Source organism: Corylus avellana, chromosome 4 (genome assembly GCF_965113065.1).
Source record: "Corylus avellana chromosome 4, dhCorAvel1.hap1.2, whole genome shotgun sequence".
In the NCBI taxonomy this organism is placed as follows: domain Eukaryota; kingdom Viridiplantae; phylum Streptophyta; class Magnoliopsida; order Fagales; family Betulaceae; genus Corylus; species Corylus avellana.
Window position 1 is genome coordinate 24,588,166 of NC_142493.1, and position 16,291 is coordinate 24,604,456.

Here is a 16,291-nt window from a genome sequence, read left to right on the forward strand (position 1 = left end):
CTCAAAATTAAAATTCGTGTACTTTTGAGACAGTTTCCTACTAATTTCCTTTAAATTTACACTACAAGTTGTGTTTCCCAAAAAAAAAAAAAAAAAAAAAAATTGTAACGAGTTGTATTTTGCAACATACTAGAATTAGCATTCAATATGTGATGATAGGATCTCGAAAATATTTCCAAATCTTCTTGTATCCTTTGGTCCTTATCTCATCTTCACACTTTTCAAAATCACTACTAAATCTATACTATCCATAGGTGGGATGCATAGCATGTCTCTTCATTCGACGGACAATTAGTTGCTTGTTACCCTTATTTCCATATTAAACTTTATTTATTTCTATAAATAATGTAAATGTCGTATGGCTGAGAATTACTCAATCGAAAAAGAGAATGATTTTGTTTCCAAAGGTGTTCATATTGAGTTTTCAATAGTATGATCCAATACATAAAGCAATGACCAAACCTTTTGCACCCAAATGCAGCTGCAATTTGCATGTGCGCACACAGAAAAAGAAATGATTAGTATTAATAATTTGTTAATACTTTTTTCATATTCTTTTACAAATTCAATAAATTAACTATTAGATTTGTGAGATCTACAATTGACTTATATGATGTTCACATAAGTTCACAAATTCAATAAATCAATCATTAGATTTGTGGGGTTCACCATTGACTTATATAGAGTCCATAAATTTACAAATCTAATGGTTGATTTATAAAATGATACAAAATAAATATGATCAAAATTTGACACCAATCGTTTTTCACATAAATAAGTTGATACATGTACTTCACGCATCATCCTTCTTTTCTTTTTTTTTTCTTTTTTTTTGTGAGTCGCACCATCCTTCTAAATGTAAGCACAATTAACTTTTTAATGATACCAAAAAAAAAAAAAATGAAAAGAAAGAAAAGAAGAAGCCATTCTTAGTGGTGGTTTGCCATTGATAAATAAAGCTTTTGTTAAAAAAAAAAACAAAAAACACCTAATTTTTAAATTTTTTTCATCAACTTTTTAGAGCAAATAATTGTTTTTTTAAGCACTTAGGATTACCATTTAAAAAGCAAGTTAGGAGTACTTTTTTGAAAATGCGCGAATTTAACCAAAATTACAATTTTTCATAACAAATATTTAATAAAAAATATTTTTTTAATATGTTTTACCAAACGTCATTACGATTTTAACAAGTCGCGATTTCAAAAACGTAATTTTTAAAATTATATTTATTGAAATCACAATCCCAAACGAACCCAAAATTCCTTAACCTACAAAATAGGGGTTGAGTCAGATAATTTTTTTATTGGACCAAACCTTTGATCCATATTCATTTGTTTTGTTTTTTATTGATACTGATAATGTATTCGCTGGTCTTTTTGATGGTGTTGGGGTTCCTATCCTAGTATCCTACCTATGTTTTATTTTTATTAATGTTAATATTATCATTTATTTGCCCCAAAAAACGGAATTACTAATTTTGCAAGATAAGGTTATGATAACTGAGTTGCCAAACACGGGCTTGAGGGTGCGCACTGTATCACACCATAATCGAGAATATCTAGGCTGCGCAGGGCGTTGCGTTGTCTCACCCAGTTTCGTCGGACCCTTCTCAACCTTCGCCTTCGTCGTTTCTTTATTCCACCACCACATCTCCCCCAAGCTCTTTCAGGTTTCTCCAAAATTAAAACCAGGTTCTTTTTCTTAAACCCTTCCCTCTATTTTCTTTACTTCTAATCAAAATTTGCTCCACTGGGTTGCTTTTCATTCCCAGAATGACATTTCTTTTATGCACTAGATTGATTATTGGGTTATCTTCTTCTTCTGGGTCCTTGTATCTTTGGTTTAAAGTTGGGTGGTTTCAAGAATTGTGAAGCTTTCTGTGTATTGGGTATTTTATATTTTGAAATTGACTTTGAAACTTTGTTACTTCTCCAGATTTGAGTTGACAAGTTTTAATTGCTAATTCTAAGTGGCGGCGCAGTAACTGATAGGACATACACTTCCATATGTATTTAATTACGTAAGTAGAAATTAGATAGGAACCGCAAAACGCGCAAATTTCAGTTGAAGCATCGAAATGAAAATATTCAACGTTTTGTCTGTGCCAACCAAGTGGTGCCTTAGTTCAAGGAAGCTTTATTGGTTAGAATTTTTAGATTTGGTTGTCTGATAGAATCAGTTTCTTTGTCAAAAAAACCTTTTAGAAATGGGAGTTTGAAACTTTAAATCCTTGTTTAAGTAAACAGAGCATGTCAAATCTCTGTTGAAGTTTTACTTTTCATGGTTGATAATTTGATTCCAGGGTGAAGTTTCTTAGCTTGGGAATTGCCTTTCATTCTTTCTTTTTCTTTTTTCCGTTACCCAACTAGAACTAGTTTTTCTTTCATCGAATAGATTGGGTTGATAGGTGACTTTCTAATGCTACAAGCTGCCTCCCTTTCTTTGGAGTCCTGCTTCATATCAATCTCTTTTACCTCATGTTTGGATGTGCAAACAAAACTACTTAGCTTTCTCTTACTTTTGTGATGTTTGGTTCGCAGAATTTAACTTTCTCCCGACATCCACATTAGAAATGCTTTGATAACCATTTCTAATCAAATATTAAATATATGGTATTTGATATCTTTTATTTTTATTTTCATTTTCATTTGTAGATTAGGGTGTTCATTGTTGAACCGGTGGTGCAAGTTGGTTGGTTCCGTTGATTCCGTGAAGTCCCCTACTCTGGATTAAGAATGAGGATATGTTTGAAGAAACATGAAAACAAAATATGCGTAACTAGAGGAAATGGCGACAACAGGAGAAGGCAATTCGTGCCATGCTACCTAGTCTACTCATTGACTTCTTAGTCCTAGATTTCGAAATTTTTCCTTCTGCAAGTCTAATGATCGCAACAATCTAGCGAGCTAGATTTAATGGTCCAATTATGTATATGTCTAATATTAGTGTGGGATAAAAATGGCAAAAATAATTTCTCATTTTCTTGACACAGAATTGGACTATAAAAACTGAATCAAAAAGAACCTCTCAGATTAAGGTTTGAGGTTAGTCCTTAAAAGCATCTAGATAACAAAAAGACAATTAGGGTCGAGATGACATAATTAAATATCAGTTTCTCAATGATAAATACGATTCATAGTTTGAGCTTTTTTTTTTTTTTCTTTTTCTTATTTTATAATACATTGAACCTGTTGGTCGTTGGTTTGGATAGTTCCAATAATGTGTAAATCCATAATCTAAACTGGTGATAAGTTGGTACTGATTTTCTAACCATAAAGGAAACAAACAGATAAATTGGTTAGGCCAGGTTGGGTCCATTGATCCTGGTTGCACAAACTAACTTGCATACTCATGTAGATCAACCATATTACTGCATACCATGCAGGAAGTTTATGCCCTGCTGAGTTGTGTCACCCTTGAATTTCCATTTTGGGACTTACTCACGCATAACAATTCTGAATCTGCTAATATTTTTATCATTAACTGGGTTGTAATGGGATATTTTTAAGTTTGTTTCCTCACATTAGTACCAAAACTATACTAAATATATGTGCCTGTACAATCTCTACAACTCTGCTTAGTTTGCTTGGCCTAGTAAATTTTATGGTCTCAACTCTAGCATCTTTATAACTACAGATGATTGTGGTATCCCTTAACATCCGCACTTGAATGCTTTTTTTTTTTCGTGTATAAACTTTGCCAATGTTTTTATTCGCATGTGAAAGAAGTAAGAAATTGATTGGCTTATGAAAATATAGTATGGACAATGATTGAAAAACTCCTGTGCAGGAAGGATTTTTTTTTTTTTTGAACTTTCGTAGTTCCCATGAGCCTCACATGGCAAAAACTACTTTGTTGTGACTACATGACATTTAGTGTGTTACCTTTTGAGGCCAACATGGTGGGTCCATATCGAAAATTATGATCATATTTATATGTTGTATGCATATTATTACTGTAGTTTCATGCATAATGATACAAGACATCTTGTAGTTCTATAGAAAAAGAAATAGGGAAAGGGGGGAGGAGGGAAGGATGGGAGAGATCATTATTGCACAGAGAGTTGAAGCATAATCCACACTTAATTTCTTCTTTTTTATATATATATATTTTAGTTGCAAATATCATGTTAGGTTGTCTCAGGCGTATCATAATTGCTAATCATTAATATTAAATAAACAAAGCTTGAGAAGAAGTGAAATGAGTAGACTAGACACCATAATTTCGTAATCAACTGGGACTTAATTATTTGGAACTTTGGTCACATTACATCTTTCCATCAATTGACAATGAGATTGAAGGCCACCTCTGTGATGGCCTTTTGCAATTGCCCACCCCCCAATACTTCCTCTATATGTTTATGGAGAGATTCTTCAATTTCTTGTGTAAAGCAAGTTATGCACTTAACTGACTTGGATTATCCTGGCATGTTTTGTTTGAATGGTTTGGTTTATTGATTTTCTGGTTTGATTGAATATCTTTTGTTCATTGTGGACTAGAACTCGGCTATGTTCTGTGAAGTAGAACTGCTCAGGGATGTGGCTGTCCTTGCGGAAAACTTGGATAGAAATGGACTTGTTTCCCAGAGGTCCATCATCACACGCCTGTTGGAGGACTTGCTGAATGAAAAGGCCAGCAAGGATCATGGTTACTTTCTTGCAGTAACCAGCTTAAAGAGCATAGGCAAAGGAGAGGTTGTGGATGAGTCGGGGGATGTTTTCTTCCCTGTAGTCTTTAATTGCCGTACCTTCTTACCTTTCAAGGGAGAGATTTTGCAGGGAGTTGTTCACCGCATATTTAGGCATGGGGTCTTCTTGAGATGTGGACCTATTAAATATGCTTTTATCTCAGCCCGGAAAATGCCAAATTACCAGTATGTTGCCGGGGAAAATCCAGTCTTTTTGAGTAATGAGCTTGCAAAGATAGAGAATGACGTCGTGGTGTGTTTCATGGTGCTTGGTGTGAGATGGATAGAGAAAAGGGGGGACTTCACAAAAGAATTTGTGATGCTTGCCGGAATAGAAGGTGATTCCCTTGGACCTATTTCATTGTCTGGGGCCGATGAATTCAACGTGTAAATAAATAAGAAAGACAGCATGAGCATGTTTCTTTGTAGATGATTTCAAGGGCAAACTGATTTCGTTTTATATATATTCTTTCATTTTTGGTGGGTGAGAATGATATACTGCAAATGGGAAGCTGATGCGTCTGTGAGATATACATGTTTACTGATATCAAGTATCAACTATAACTTGCAGCTAATTTTGTTGCGAGTTTCGAAGGATATATCCTTTCTGTAATCCGAAGGAACACTGATGCACTTCTCCCTTTACATATTTGATGCGCATGTTTTCATTGATATGAAAATACAGCTGCCACTCAGATAGGCAGTCGAGCTCTACTGAGTTATCGCTGCTTTGAAGTTGATTGACACTGAATTTACATGAAACATTAGAGAATATTAACCTCTCCGCCTCTCATGCTTATTGCTTCAATTTGGTTTATTAAGATAAGGCTAATGAGCATTTCAGCCATAACCTCATTCATGAGCCGAAGCAAAACATATACAATTATGTCAATTAAAATTGAAGGTGGGCTGTGGACACAACATGACTAGTTTTATGACTTGAAGTTGAAGAGACCCATTGATAGTTGACAAGTTAAGCCTTAAGATAATAATTCCATTACCAAAATAAAGTAGAAAGGGTGGCATGGTATCTCTTGCTTCAAACCCTACTGAGGCAAATTATAAAAATAAAAAATAAAAAATAAAAAATAAAAAATAAAAGGAAAAAGGGAAAGAACCCACTAATTAAAACTTGTTCTTGCCATATATACCAAATCTCGTATTTGACACTGGATATAGATTATGATATAAACTGAGTGCCATTTGATGAGTAACTGAGAACAAACTTAAAAATAAAAAATAAATAAAATAAATAAAAAGTAAAAGACAAAGATATTCCTATGCCGGTGTGAGGATATCCTAGCACGCATGGAGGGTGGATAGCCACGCATCCAAACGGACTTTAGATATTACTCCCCCGCCATAGATTACAATCAAGAAGCAGACAGAGATTGAACCTCCAAAATCTCACAAAAAATCTCAGAAGGCTCACAGGTCGATCGGTTAATTGATGATATAGTTCTGAGGAGGTACTGCTATGGCTCTTGTACCAACTCGTCAATTTCACCCAACGACAACGTTTTTTGATTCATTTCAAACCTCCTTCTCCAAGTTCCATGCCACGCCCATCCTGTTCTTCAGGTATTCCTCCATTACTTCCAAAAAGTACAATTTCTATGCAAACCAAGCTTCTGTCACGTCTGCTTCAATCCCTGAGCAAGACCCACTTAGGAAATCAAATTTTTTGAGCACGAACCAACCCATTTCTCGGTATAGTTCGCACAAGAATGTGTGCAGTAGTACCAGCAATCGTAAAAGTAGTAGTAGTAATAGTTGGGTAGATAAATGGAACGAAACCCACCAACAAAACCACCCGAAACCACCTCAAGCCGTGTTGAATTACCGTAGTATGTTGAACTCGGGCTCTGCGAATAATGATGGTAATACTGGTAGTAGTACAATGGAGAAGATTGTGAAGAAGTTGAAGAAATTTGGGTACATTGACGGTGGTGATGAGGGTAAAGAGAAAAGGCAGGAGATAGCTATTGAAAAAGGGTCTGTGGAGGACATATTTTATGTTGAGGAAGGACTGTTGCCTAATTCGCGAGGTGGGTTTTCGGCGGAATCACCATTGGGGGTAGAAAATGCGTTTGGAGGTGGAGAGGTGAGGTTCCCATGGGAGAAGCCGAAGGAAGAGAAGGCGGATGATGGGGGTTCAGTGAGGAGAAAGAGTAGGACTTCAATGGCTGAATTGACTCTACCGGATTCAGAGTTGAGGAGGCTGAGGAATTTGACATTCCAGAAGAAGCACAAGACAAAAATTGGGGGTGCCGGCGTTACTCAAGCAGTCGTTGACATGATTCACGAGAGGTGGAAGACGGAGGAGATTTTGAGGCTGAAAATCGAAGGTGCAGCTGCTCTTAATATGAAAAGGATGCATGAGATATTGGAGGTTTGCTTTTACTTTTTTCTTATATGTTTATGTTCTAGCAATTTTGTTTTCTCTTTTTGATTTTCTTAAAATGTTGTTATTTTTATAAATTTTTTGGGGAAAAGGAAAGGAGAACAAGAAATATCAGTAAGTTAAGAGGATGGAATAGGAGCTACACTTCAATTCTTAAGAAGGATAGAGCAAAGAACTTAGATCTCCAATCAAGTTCAATATGCAAATCCCTTTGGATTCTTTTAAACTAGTGCAACAAAATGTTTTTAAACAGTTCCTACTAGAGAGAGGCATTGTCACCCTTTGATATGTTTTGGCTCCTAGTCTTGCATATGGGCTGCCGAATAGGAAAGAGGAGCAGATTTCAAGGCCTTCTGATGTAGATTGGAATTCAAGGCTTATCTTATCTTATCTTTTAGTCTTTTATTAGGTTTCTTTGTTAGTCGTTCGTAGACTTCTAAATTAACTTTATTTCATTGTTATTTTAGGGCTAGAAGTCTTGGGCTATAAATATATGCTTATAGCCTTTAATAATTCAGTTTATGATTATTATTGAGTTTGTTTAATAAGAATTACTCAGAGTTGAGTTTCTTTGTGTTTTTCCTTAAACCATAGATAGAATCTATAGTTTTTAAGAAGATTTCTTTGATTCTTGTGATAGTCTCACAATCTTAGAAATATTTATCCCTTCTACTTGCTGTTTTTCTTGTTCACCACGATCCTACTCTGCATCACCTTCCCTGCCTTGTTCTTCATAGTCTGGCAAAAACTATATGCCTCACGAACCATTCTGGCCAGACCTGAAGCATCTTAAATACAAAAAATAAAAGTGCATATATTGTATGCTAGTGGACTGTACAGTGGTTGAGAAGATGATATACCAGACATGAAGGTCTGTTTTGGTTAAAAGAGACACTTTAAGGATTTTTTTTTTTTCAACCCAAAGTAGCCGTCCAGTGACTGACGGCCATATAAGATAGGGCATGACGATTTCAAATGAGATTTTTTTGAGAGGGTTTTTGATGTAGGACATGTGTGTCCCCACCCCCAAGAATAAATAGTTTACTTTTAATCCTTTCCCTACTAGGAGTATATTTACTTTTCCTAATTAGAATTATGTTTACTTTCCCTACTAGGATTATGTTTACTTTCCTACTAAGATTAGATTTACTTTCTCTACTAGAAGTAGGTTTACTTTTTCTCCAAGGATTTCTCTTCTATAAATAGGCTTGCCTATTATGTAAAACTCAATCAATTGAATTATAATCAAATCAGAGAATTCTCTCTCAAATACTCTGCGGAGTTTTATTTTTTTTCTTAGCCTGCGGGCTTGTTTTATCTTTTGGGTAGAAGACGAAGACGCTTCTCCTTGCAGAATCAAAGACGCTGCTCTTTGATTAGTTACCTTAGTCTTCCTCTACGTCAGTTTTACACCACAGCCTGCTTCGAAGTCCATCATAAATATTGATCGAAGGGTACCTGATTTTTTAGAAGATCTAATTGTGTTAGAGTAGTCACATATTAATTTAAGAACCGTATTCATACACTCTGTAATTCAAATATTTAGATCTTCCCTTTTTGTACGATTAGTTCACTCAGCTACTTTGTGGCTTACAATTATTTGATGTGATTATGTCATACAAAATATTTTCAAAATATAATCAAGACATAGTAGAGTGATTCAAAGAGTTCTAAATACTGGTCTTGAATCTTCAGAGGGAGTCTTAAATGGTGATTGGGTTTCCTGCTGTCATGGTTCAATGGATAATGCAATCTTTCCACTGTGACTGAACGGTTAGGATTCTTAGGTGAAGGCCATCTAACGGTCCTCTTCACAACCTGAGCATTATTTTTTTTGCAAGATTTTTTGTCATTTGTAGATTTCATTAAGTATTTTTTTTCCTTCATTTATTGGAACTACATTCTTTTTTGCCTTCAGAGAAAGACTGGTGGGCTGGTGATTTGGAGGTCTGGTACTTCTATTTCTCTGTATAGAGGGGTAAGTTATGAGGTTCCTAAGGTGCAATTGAACAAACGAATATATAAGAAAAATGAAAATTCTTCTAATTCCTTACCACCACCTACTGAAAGAACTATAAAAAATCCTGCTGAATATGGTTCTGACAATAATGTGCGTGCACCCCAATCAAAAACAACATCTTCTGCTGAGGAGAAGAAAGACACAGAATCATTGCCAGAAGTGAAGTATGAAGATGAAGTAGACAAACTTTTAGATGGTCTGGGTCCTAGGTACACTGATTGGCCCGGATGTGATCCATTGCCAGTAGATGCAGATATGCTCACAGCAGTTGTTCCTGGTTACCAACCTCCATTCAGAATACTTCCTTATGGAGTGAGATCAAAGCTTGGAGTAAAGGAGGCAACAGATTTACGAAGGCTTGCCAGGGTTCTTCCCCCACATTTTGCATTAGGTTTGCCTCTTTTCATGCTTTTTTTGCATGAACTTGAAATGTTCTTGTGATTGTGTACAAAATATTCTGTCTCCAGGTAGAAACAGGCAGCTCCAAGGTCTAGCTGTGGCCATGGCTAAATTGTGGGAAAGAAGTTCAATCGCAAAGATTGCACTTAAACGTGGCGTGCAGCTGACTACTAGTGAGAGGATGGCTGAAGAGATCAAGGTAATAAAACATACCTGGTCAACGTTTCTTACTTCAGGGAGTAATTCTTTGTTAATATGCACCTCTTTGCTCACTTATGTTATTTTTCTCTCATCTTTATTTACAAACTCCAGAAATTGCATGTGCTGTGTCTAAGCGTTCTGGACTCATATTTCATATACTAATATGAGATATGAAACCAGTCAGATTGAGAACATTAACTAACTATTTCCATCTAATGTCAAAAGCACTCATGGCTTGATCTTGTAGAGAGGTACTGGTAAATTTATCAGATTATATGCATTGAACTACTGGTAATTATATCTTGATCATTGGTTGCAGAAATTGACAGGGGGCATGCTGCTCTCAAGAAACAAGGACTTCTTAGTCTTCTATAGAGGAAAGAATTTTTTGTCACCAGATGTCACTGAAGCTTTACTAGAAAGGGAGAGATTGGCAAAGTCACTGCAAGATGAAGAGGAGCAAGCACGGTTGAGAGCTTCGGCCTTGATCATACCAAGAGTTGATATAACTGGGCAATCTGGAACTGCTGGTACACTTGGGGAAACTTTGGATGCAGATGCTAGGTGGGGTAAGACACTGGATGATCGTCATAAGGGAAAAATGATGAGGGAAGCAGAAATGAATAGGCGAGCCAACCTTGTCAGGAAGCTTGAAAAGAGGCTTGCTTTTGTGAGTTCCTTAAAACTCAGACTCAATGGCTTTAATATCAGAAATATCTTGTTATAAAAATGCTGTGTTTTTCAGTTCGTAAGTTGCTATGAATTTACATATCGCAAAAAAAGTCACTTGAGTTATTTCTTTCTTTCCTTTTTTCTTTAGGGAGAAGGACTCGAGTTCTTTCTTTAATATGCAATTCCCTTATCATTTATGAAATGTGTTATTGATGCCCAAGCTTTGCAACATTTTCTTTTATTTTTAACGGTCACATGATCTCTTTCCACAATCTCCTTCATTAAAACTCTTAGGATTGTCTGTCAGGCTGAAAGGAAGTTAATGAAAGCTGAACAAGCCCTATATAAAGTAGAGTTGTCTTTAAAACCAGCAGAGCGGCAAGCTGACCCAGATAGCATAACTGATGAGGAGAGGTTTATGTTTCGCAAACTAGGTTTGCGGATGAAAGCTTTCTTACTTCTTGGTAACACTCTATATACCTAATTTATTAAAGATTTTTCATGTAGAGTACGCATTGATAGAGCAATATTTAAGGAAAGTGATTTCTTCTCACAGGTAGACGTGAAGTATTTGATGGCACAGTGGAGAACATGCACTTGCATTGGAAGTACCGTGAATTAGTTAAGATCATGGTGAAGGCCAAATCTTTTGACCAGGTAAAAAGAATTGCATTAGCACTGGAAGCAGAGAGTGGAGGTTTGTTGGTTTCAGTAGACAAAGTTTCCAAAGGATATGCTATTATTGTATTTCGGGGAAAGGAATATAAACGGCCAGCAACTTTGAGGCCAAAGAATCTCTTGACAAAGAGGAAGGCTTTGGCACGTTCAATTGAGCTACAAAGGCAGGAGGTACGACTATGAATTTTCATATTATTTATCCAGATTTCCTGCCTTTTCAGATATAGAGCTAAATAGTACGTCTCATATGCATTTGAGATCTTGTTAGAATCTATCTTCACCAGTGACTAGCCCTGAGCAGTACTGGGTGGGGTTCTGTTCTGTGCCGGAAAAGGGGCATGTCAGCCCCCCTTTAGTCTTGATCTTGGGGCTCCTTAGGCTGAATTATTGTGTAAGAACTGGGCCTGTTGGCATTGCTGGCATGGTAGCCAACTGATCCTGCTGGCGAACGTTATCATAGACAGTATAGATATTTGTATGCCTACATATGTATGGATGTGCATCCATCATATTGAAATTATAATACGTAAAAGAGGGGAGTTTGGGATTGTAAATACAGGATATTCTCTGCCATCATAACGAACTCCCTTTATGTATCAAAAGGTCTTTTATGTTTTTTACTTGACATATATACAGATATCAATGGCTGAACTTTCTCGTTATTTTGTGAAACAGGCTCTCCTAAAGCATATTTCAGCTCTGCAAAGCAAAGTGGAGACACTAAGATCTGAAATTGTAAGCCCCTACATATTCTAGTTCTTGCTAGCGCAAGCCAAGCTTCTAAGTTGGCAGAGAAATATGTAGCCATCATTTTTGCGCCCAGAGTCTGATTTGGTTCATATTTTGCATTGACAGGAACAAATGGAGGTTGTGGAAGACCAAGGAGATGAAGCATTTTATGACAGATTAGATTCTGCTTATCCTACTGACGATGAAGACACCGCGGTATATGTTAATTTTCGTATTTCATTAATTTCTGTTATATAAGAGCCAGTATAACATCTTATATTATCCCATCTTTCCCCTTCTACAGGAGGAAGTAGATGAGCCTTATCTAGAGACGTATTACAGTGAAAATGAGGGCGAAGATGGCGGTGATTTCCAAAATCTAGAGCCCGAAACAAAATCTGAGGTTCCTGAGCCACATGAATATGCAGTTGCCAATTCATTGGGCATTGAAGCTTCCAATGTAGAAGAAGACAATAGCTTACCTAGATTGAGCCAATGAACAGGATAAGAATATCAGTCGGCAAGGCAGAAGACGGGGAGATTGTCAAAGGTATTATGGCAATAAGATCTTTGATATAGCCGATTACTCTGTACAAATCTTTTGGGCAAGACCATGTGTAGATAGATTTTTGTCACCTTTGCAGCATGTAAGTTGGTCTCTTGCTCTCTTCTCATCGTTAGATTTATTTAGCTACAGATTTCTCATACGGCAATGAATTTGACTTCACTTGTGGGATGACTTAGAGCTCATTATTGAGATGGCTTGCTAGTTTGCAGACAACGATGTACTCGGAATCCAAAATGTAAAAAATTTGTGTTTATTTAACAAGCCTATTATGTGGTTTTCATTATATGGGAGAGGGTGGTATTGAAAAAAATAAATAAATAAAGAAACAATTATGGTGTGAAAATATAATTATTTTAATTAAAATAAAATTGGCGTGGTCTATGTAATCTAAATAAGTTAAAAATAGAGTGAAAGGTTTGACTTGCTCCTATAATATCAACCGCTCACTCTTTTGTTGAAGGAATTGACTCCTTGAGTAACGGTAGAAGTGGGTCAATCTTGCATGGCTTTATTTGGGTTCCCAATTGCTCCTATAATATCAACCGCTCACTCTTTTGTTGAAGGAATGGACTCCTTGAGTCACGGTTGAAGTGGGTCAATCTTGCATGGCTTTATTTGGGTTCCCAATTGCTCCTATAATATCAACCGCTCACTCTTTTGTTGAAGGAATGGACTCCTTGAGTCACGGTTGAAGTGGGTCAATCTTGCATGGCTTTATTTGGGTTCCCATGACATTAATCAAACTCATACTGTACAAACGCATGAGAACTTTACAAACACATACTGTACAACAATTCTCACTGATAATCAAATTCCTATAAGTAACTAATCTCACCTGCTAGAACCAGTTACCAGATAACCTAGAAACTTTCACCCCATTTAGGGGTGGGCAAAAACCCGCCCAACCCGCAAACCCGCCCCGCCCCGCCCCGAACCACCCCGCCCCGCCCGGGTTTCATGTGTTTTTTTGCGGGTTCGGGTATAATTCTTTCAACCCATGCGGGGCGGGTCGGGTTGCGGGTTTTAAATGTTTTTTCATGCGGGTACCCGCCCCGACCCGCTGCATAAGTATAAAAAGAAAAAAACCCTAACCCTACTCCATTAAGCGTCTCCCTTTTTCTTCTGCCGCCTCCCCCTTTTCTCTCCCTCTCAGTCTCTCGTCTCCCTTGCTCTGTCTTGTCTTCCTTGCTCTCTCTCCGCCTCTCAAGCTTCTCTCTCTAGCCTATGTTGCCGCTTCACCTCCTTAGATCACCGTTGCTGCGCCGCTCCCACCTCCACAAACCACGATCTTGTAGATCTAGCTTTTTTTCTCTCTCTCTCTCCACGATCTTGTAGATCCACGATCTTTGGTTTTCTTTTTCGTTCTTTGATTTTCTGCAAGGTTGTGTATGTTTGTTTGTTTCTCGGGGTTTTGTGTTTATAGGTTTGAATCGTTTGATGTACGTAATGTTTGTTTCTTGGCGTTCTGAGAGGATCGGACGAAAATGGAGGAGAAGAAAGAGGATCTGGAGAAGAACCCGCACAACCCGCAATACCCGCCCCGATCCGCCCCGTCCCGCAATACCCGAACCCGCACGGGTGTTGCTGTCTGTGCTCGGGTGGCGGGTTGAAATTTTGAAACCCGCAGGGTGCGGGGCGGGTTGGGGAAAAGGCCGATACCCGCCCCGCCCCGACCCGTGCCCACCCCTAACCCCATTAATCAAACTCATACTGTACAAACGCATGAGAACTTTACAAACACATATTGTACAACAATTATCACTGATAATCAAATTCCTATAGATAACTAATCTCACCTGCTAGAACCAGTTACCAGATAACCTAGAAACTTTCACCCCTGATGGGTTAAGCATCATCATGCTCAGGAGGAAAACATATTGATTCAATTAAAATAGGAACTACCATTATAAATAATGATTGATAATCCCTTCTAAGATTTAACGGATTATGCTATTATTTCAATTTTTTTTTTTTCCAATTCAAATACTCAAAAACACAACACAATCTTATTATAAACTGAATTGAACGAATTTTTGTCCACCGAAATAGAAAAGGTCAATTTCCAATGATGAATCTGCGTGAGAGGGAGGGTCACCCTCTCTTGTAAGTCATTGTTATTTTCAAAGGAAAAAACAAAAAAAGAAAAACTTATGTAGGAGTAGGGCCCGCCAAGTGGATGATGATCCATACGTTGAGAGCGTGCAAGTGTGCAACTGGAGGCGTCGACGTCAAATCTAACGGACAAAATTTATTGTTTCCTTTTGTATTTTACAACGGAGTCCAAGTTGACAGACAGTTCTTTCATAGGAAGGTCAAGCCTGAGAGAGAGACTAGAAACTAAAACCTTGTACTCGGAAAGGTTGACCACGTGTTAAATGTGATTCAACGAGACCCCCATATATACAAGTCCCAGTTCAAGAGGACCGTTAAGTTCAACTGCCTGCAAGAACCGAAATTTGAAATTCCCGGGAGAAACAGGAGCCGAAGAGATCAAAGAGAAGAATGATGGATATGTTTTTCCCACATGATTTGCAGGGCGATTTCTTCTGGCACGACGTTTATGTGGCTCCCCCGGTGAGCGAAAGCGCTTTTGCGGCGTACGCAGAAAAACCCAGAATCGAATTCGGGTCGGGGAGTTCCGGTGGTGTGAACGTGAACAAGAGAATGATTGATTTCTTGAGGAGGAGCTGGCATCCGAGAATTGAAACAACAGAGGAGCCCGAGAAAGAGCGGTGTTTTCGGCACATGATGAACGAGAGGCTGAGGAGGGAGAGGCAGAAGCAGAGTTACATGGCCTTGCATTCCATGCTGCCTTTTGGCACCAAGGTGCGTGGGTTCTGTAAAAAACATGGGGCGTCTCTGTTTTTTTGCTGTTGTTTTTGTTATGATTCTTAGTATAGTTCTTACGAGCTTGTGCGTGCAGAATGATAAGAATTCGATAATTCAAACGGCGGCGAAGAAAATTGAAGAGATGCAAAGGCGTAGGGAAGAGTTGCAGAGGCGAAAATTAGAGGTTGAAGCAAATTTGGCTGCGGCGACGGAAGGGGGAGCAAAGATTAGAGTAAGGGTGGCTAATCCTGCATCTGGGATTGATTCTATGGTGGAAGTTCTTAAGTGCTTGAAGGCCTTGGGACTCAAAACCACAACCATCCGATCAAATTTCTCTGCTCAAGAGTTCTCTGCTGAATTGCAGATTGAAACCCAGGTATCTTTCTCTTCCTTTCATCCCAATCTATTAAGTTGATATTTATTAATCAGTAATTGAACGAATTTCTTTCAACCCAATTTAAATGATTTAGAGAAAAAAACAAAATTAAATTGAGAGTAGGAATATGCACATGGGGTTTATCTAATAATATTATATTGAAACTAATTGTCTCTTTCTATGTTTTGAAAGATTGAGGTTGCTGAAGTGGAAAAGGCGATACAAAAATCACTTTATGAAGCTGAGAGGAAATTGCTTCGCCATTTCGAGGAAGGTTGGAAAAGTTAGACAAAATGGGGGCGCCCAAGACCTTCTAGCGCTTTGCTTCCTGAAAGCAAACACTTTTAACCCTACGTCGCATGTATTTATTTTATATTTTAATATAACTTGGTAAGCAAATATTAGCACGTGTTTTAAAGGTATTACGGTCAATTGGTTCGAGAACTTAACCATGCATCTTGATTTTTATGAATTTGAATTGACTAGGAATTTGAATTTACCCATCACTCTCTCTCTCTCTAATTGAGCACGAGGAAATTACTGTTGCATTACTAATATTATAATATGTGGGTTATTACTTATTATAAGATGAGCCTCAGTGAGAATAAAATAATTTAGCTGGGTTTACTAATGAGAGGAACTTGTCAATTGGACCCATAAAAGCCCATTCCATCACCTAAAAGGCTAAAACACATCTGATCGCGGTAACTGCGCCTCTTGGATGCTTT

The 16,291-nt window shown here is 37.6% G+C and overlaps 3 protein-coding genes across 4 annotated transcripts; all 3 read left to right on the plus strand.

Annotated features, from left to right (window-relative positions):
* The first annotated feature begins 1,556 nt into the window (after positions 1-1,556).
* Positions 1,557-5,355, plus strand: LOC132179933 (DNA-directed RNA polymerase V subunit 7). Of its 2 annotated transcripts, none has more exons than XM_059592752.2 (2): positions 1,557-1,691; positions 2,655-5,355. In XM_059592752.2, the coding sequence occupies exon 2, from the start codon at positions 4,509-4,511 to the stop codon at positions 5,076-5,078; it is 570 nt and encodes a 189-aa protein (XP_059448735.1). In that variant the 5' UTR covers positions 1,557-1,691; positions 2,655-4,508; the 3' UTR covers positions 5,079-5,355. The 2 variants fall into 2 exon arrangements, with proteins under 2 accessions (XP_059448735.1, XP_059448734.1); XM_059592751.2 differs by having other exon boundaries at positions 4,500-5,355.
* A 723-nt stretch (positions 5,356-6,078) lies between these two features.
* CFM3A (CRM family member 3A) lies at positions 6,079-12,641 on the plus strand. Its single transcript, XM_059589323.2, has 9 exons — positions 6,079-7,079; positions 9,010-9,502; positions 9,579-9,709; positions 10,031-10,381; positions 10,691-10,847; positions 10,940-11,232; positions 11,737-11,796; positions 11,917-12,006; positions 12,095-12,641. The coding sequence occupies exons 1-9, from the start codon at positions 6,165-6,167 to the stop codon at positions 12,287-12,289; spliced, it is 2,685 nt and encodes an 894-aa protein (XP_059445306.2). The 5' UTR covers positions 6,079-6,164; the 3' UTR covers positions 12,290-12,641.
* Positions 12,642-14,780: 2,139 nt separating this feature from the next.
* BHLH92 (basic helix-loop-helix (bHLH) DNA-binding superfamily protein) lies at positions 14,781-15,964 on the plus strand. Its single transcript, XM_059592405.2, has 3 exons — positions 14,781-15,184; positions 15,282-15,563; positions 15,756-15,964. Exons 1-3 carry the CDS (start codon positions 14,861-14,863, stop codon positions 15,849-15,851), a joined length of 702 nt encoding a protein of 233 aa, XP_059448388.2. The 5' UTR covers positions 14,781-14,860; the 3' UTR covers positions 15,852-15,964.
* The last annotated feature ends 327 nt before the right edge of the window (positions 15,965-16,291 follow it).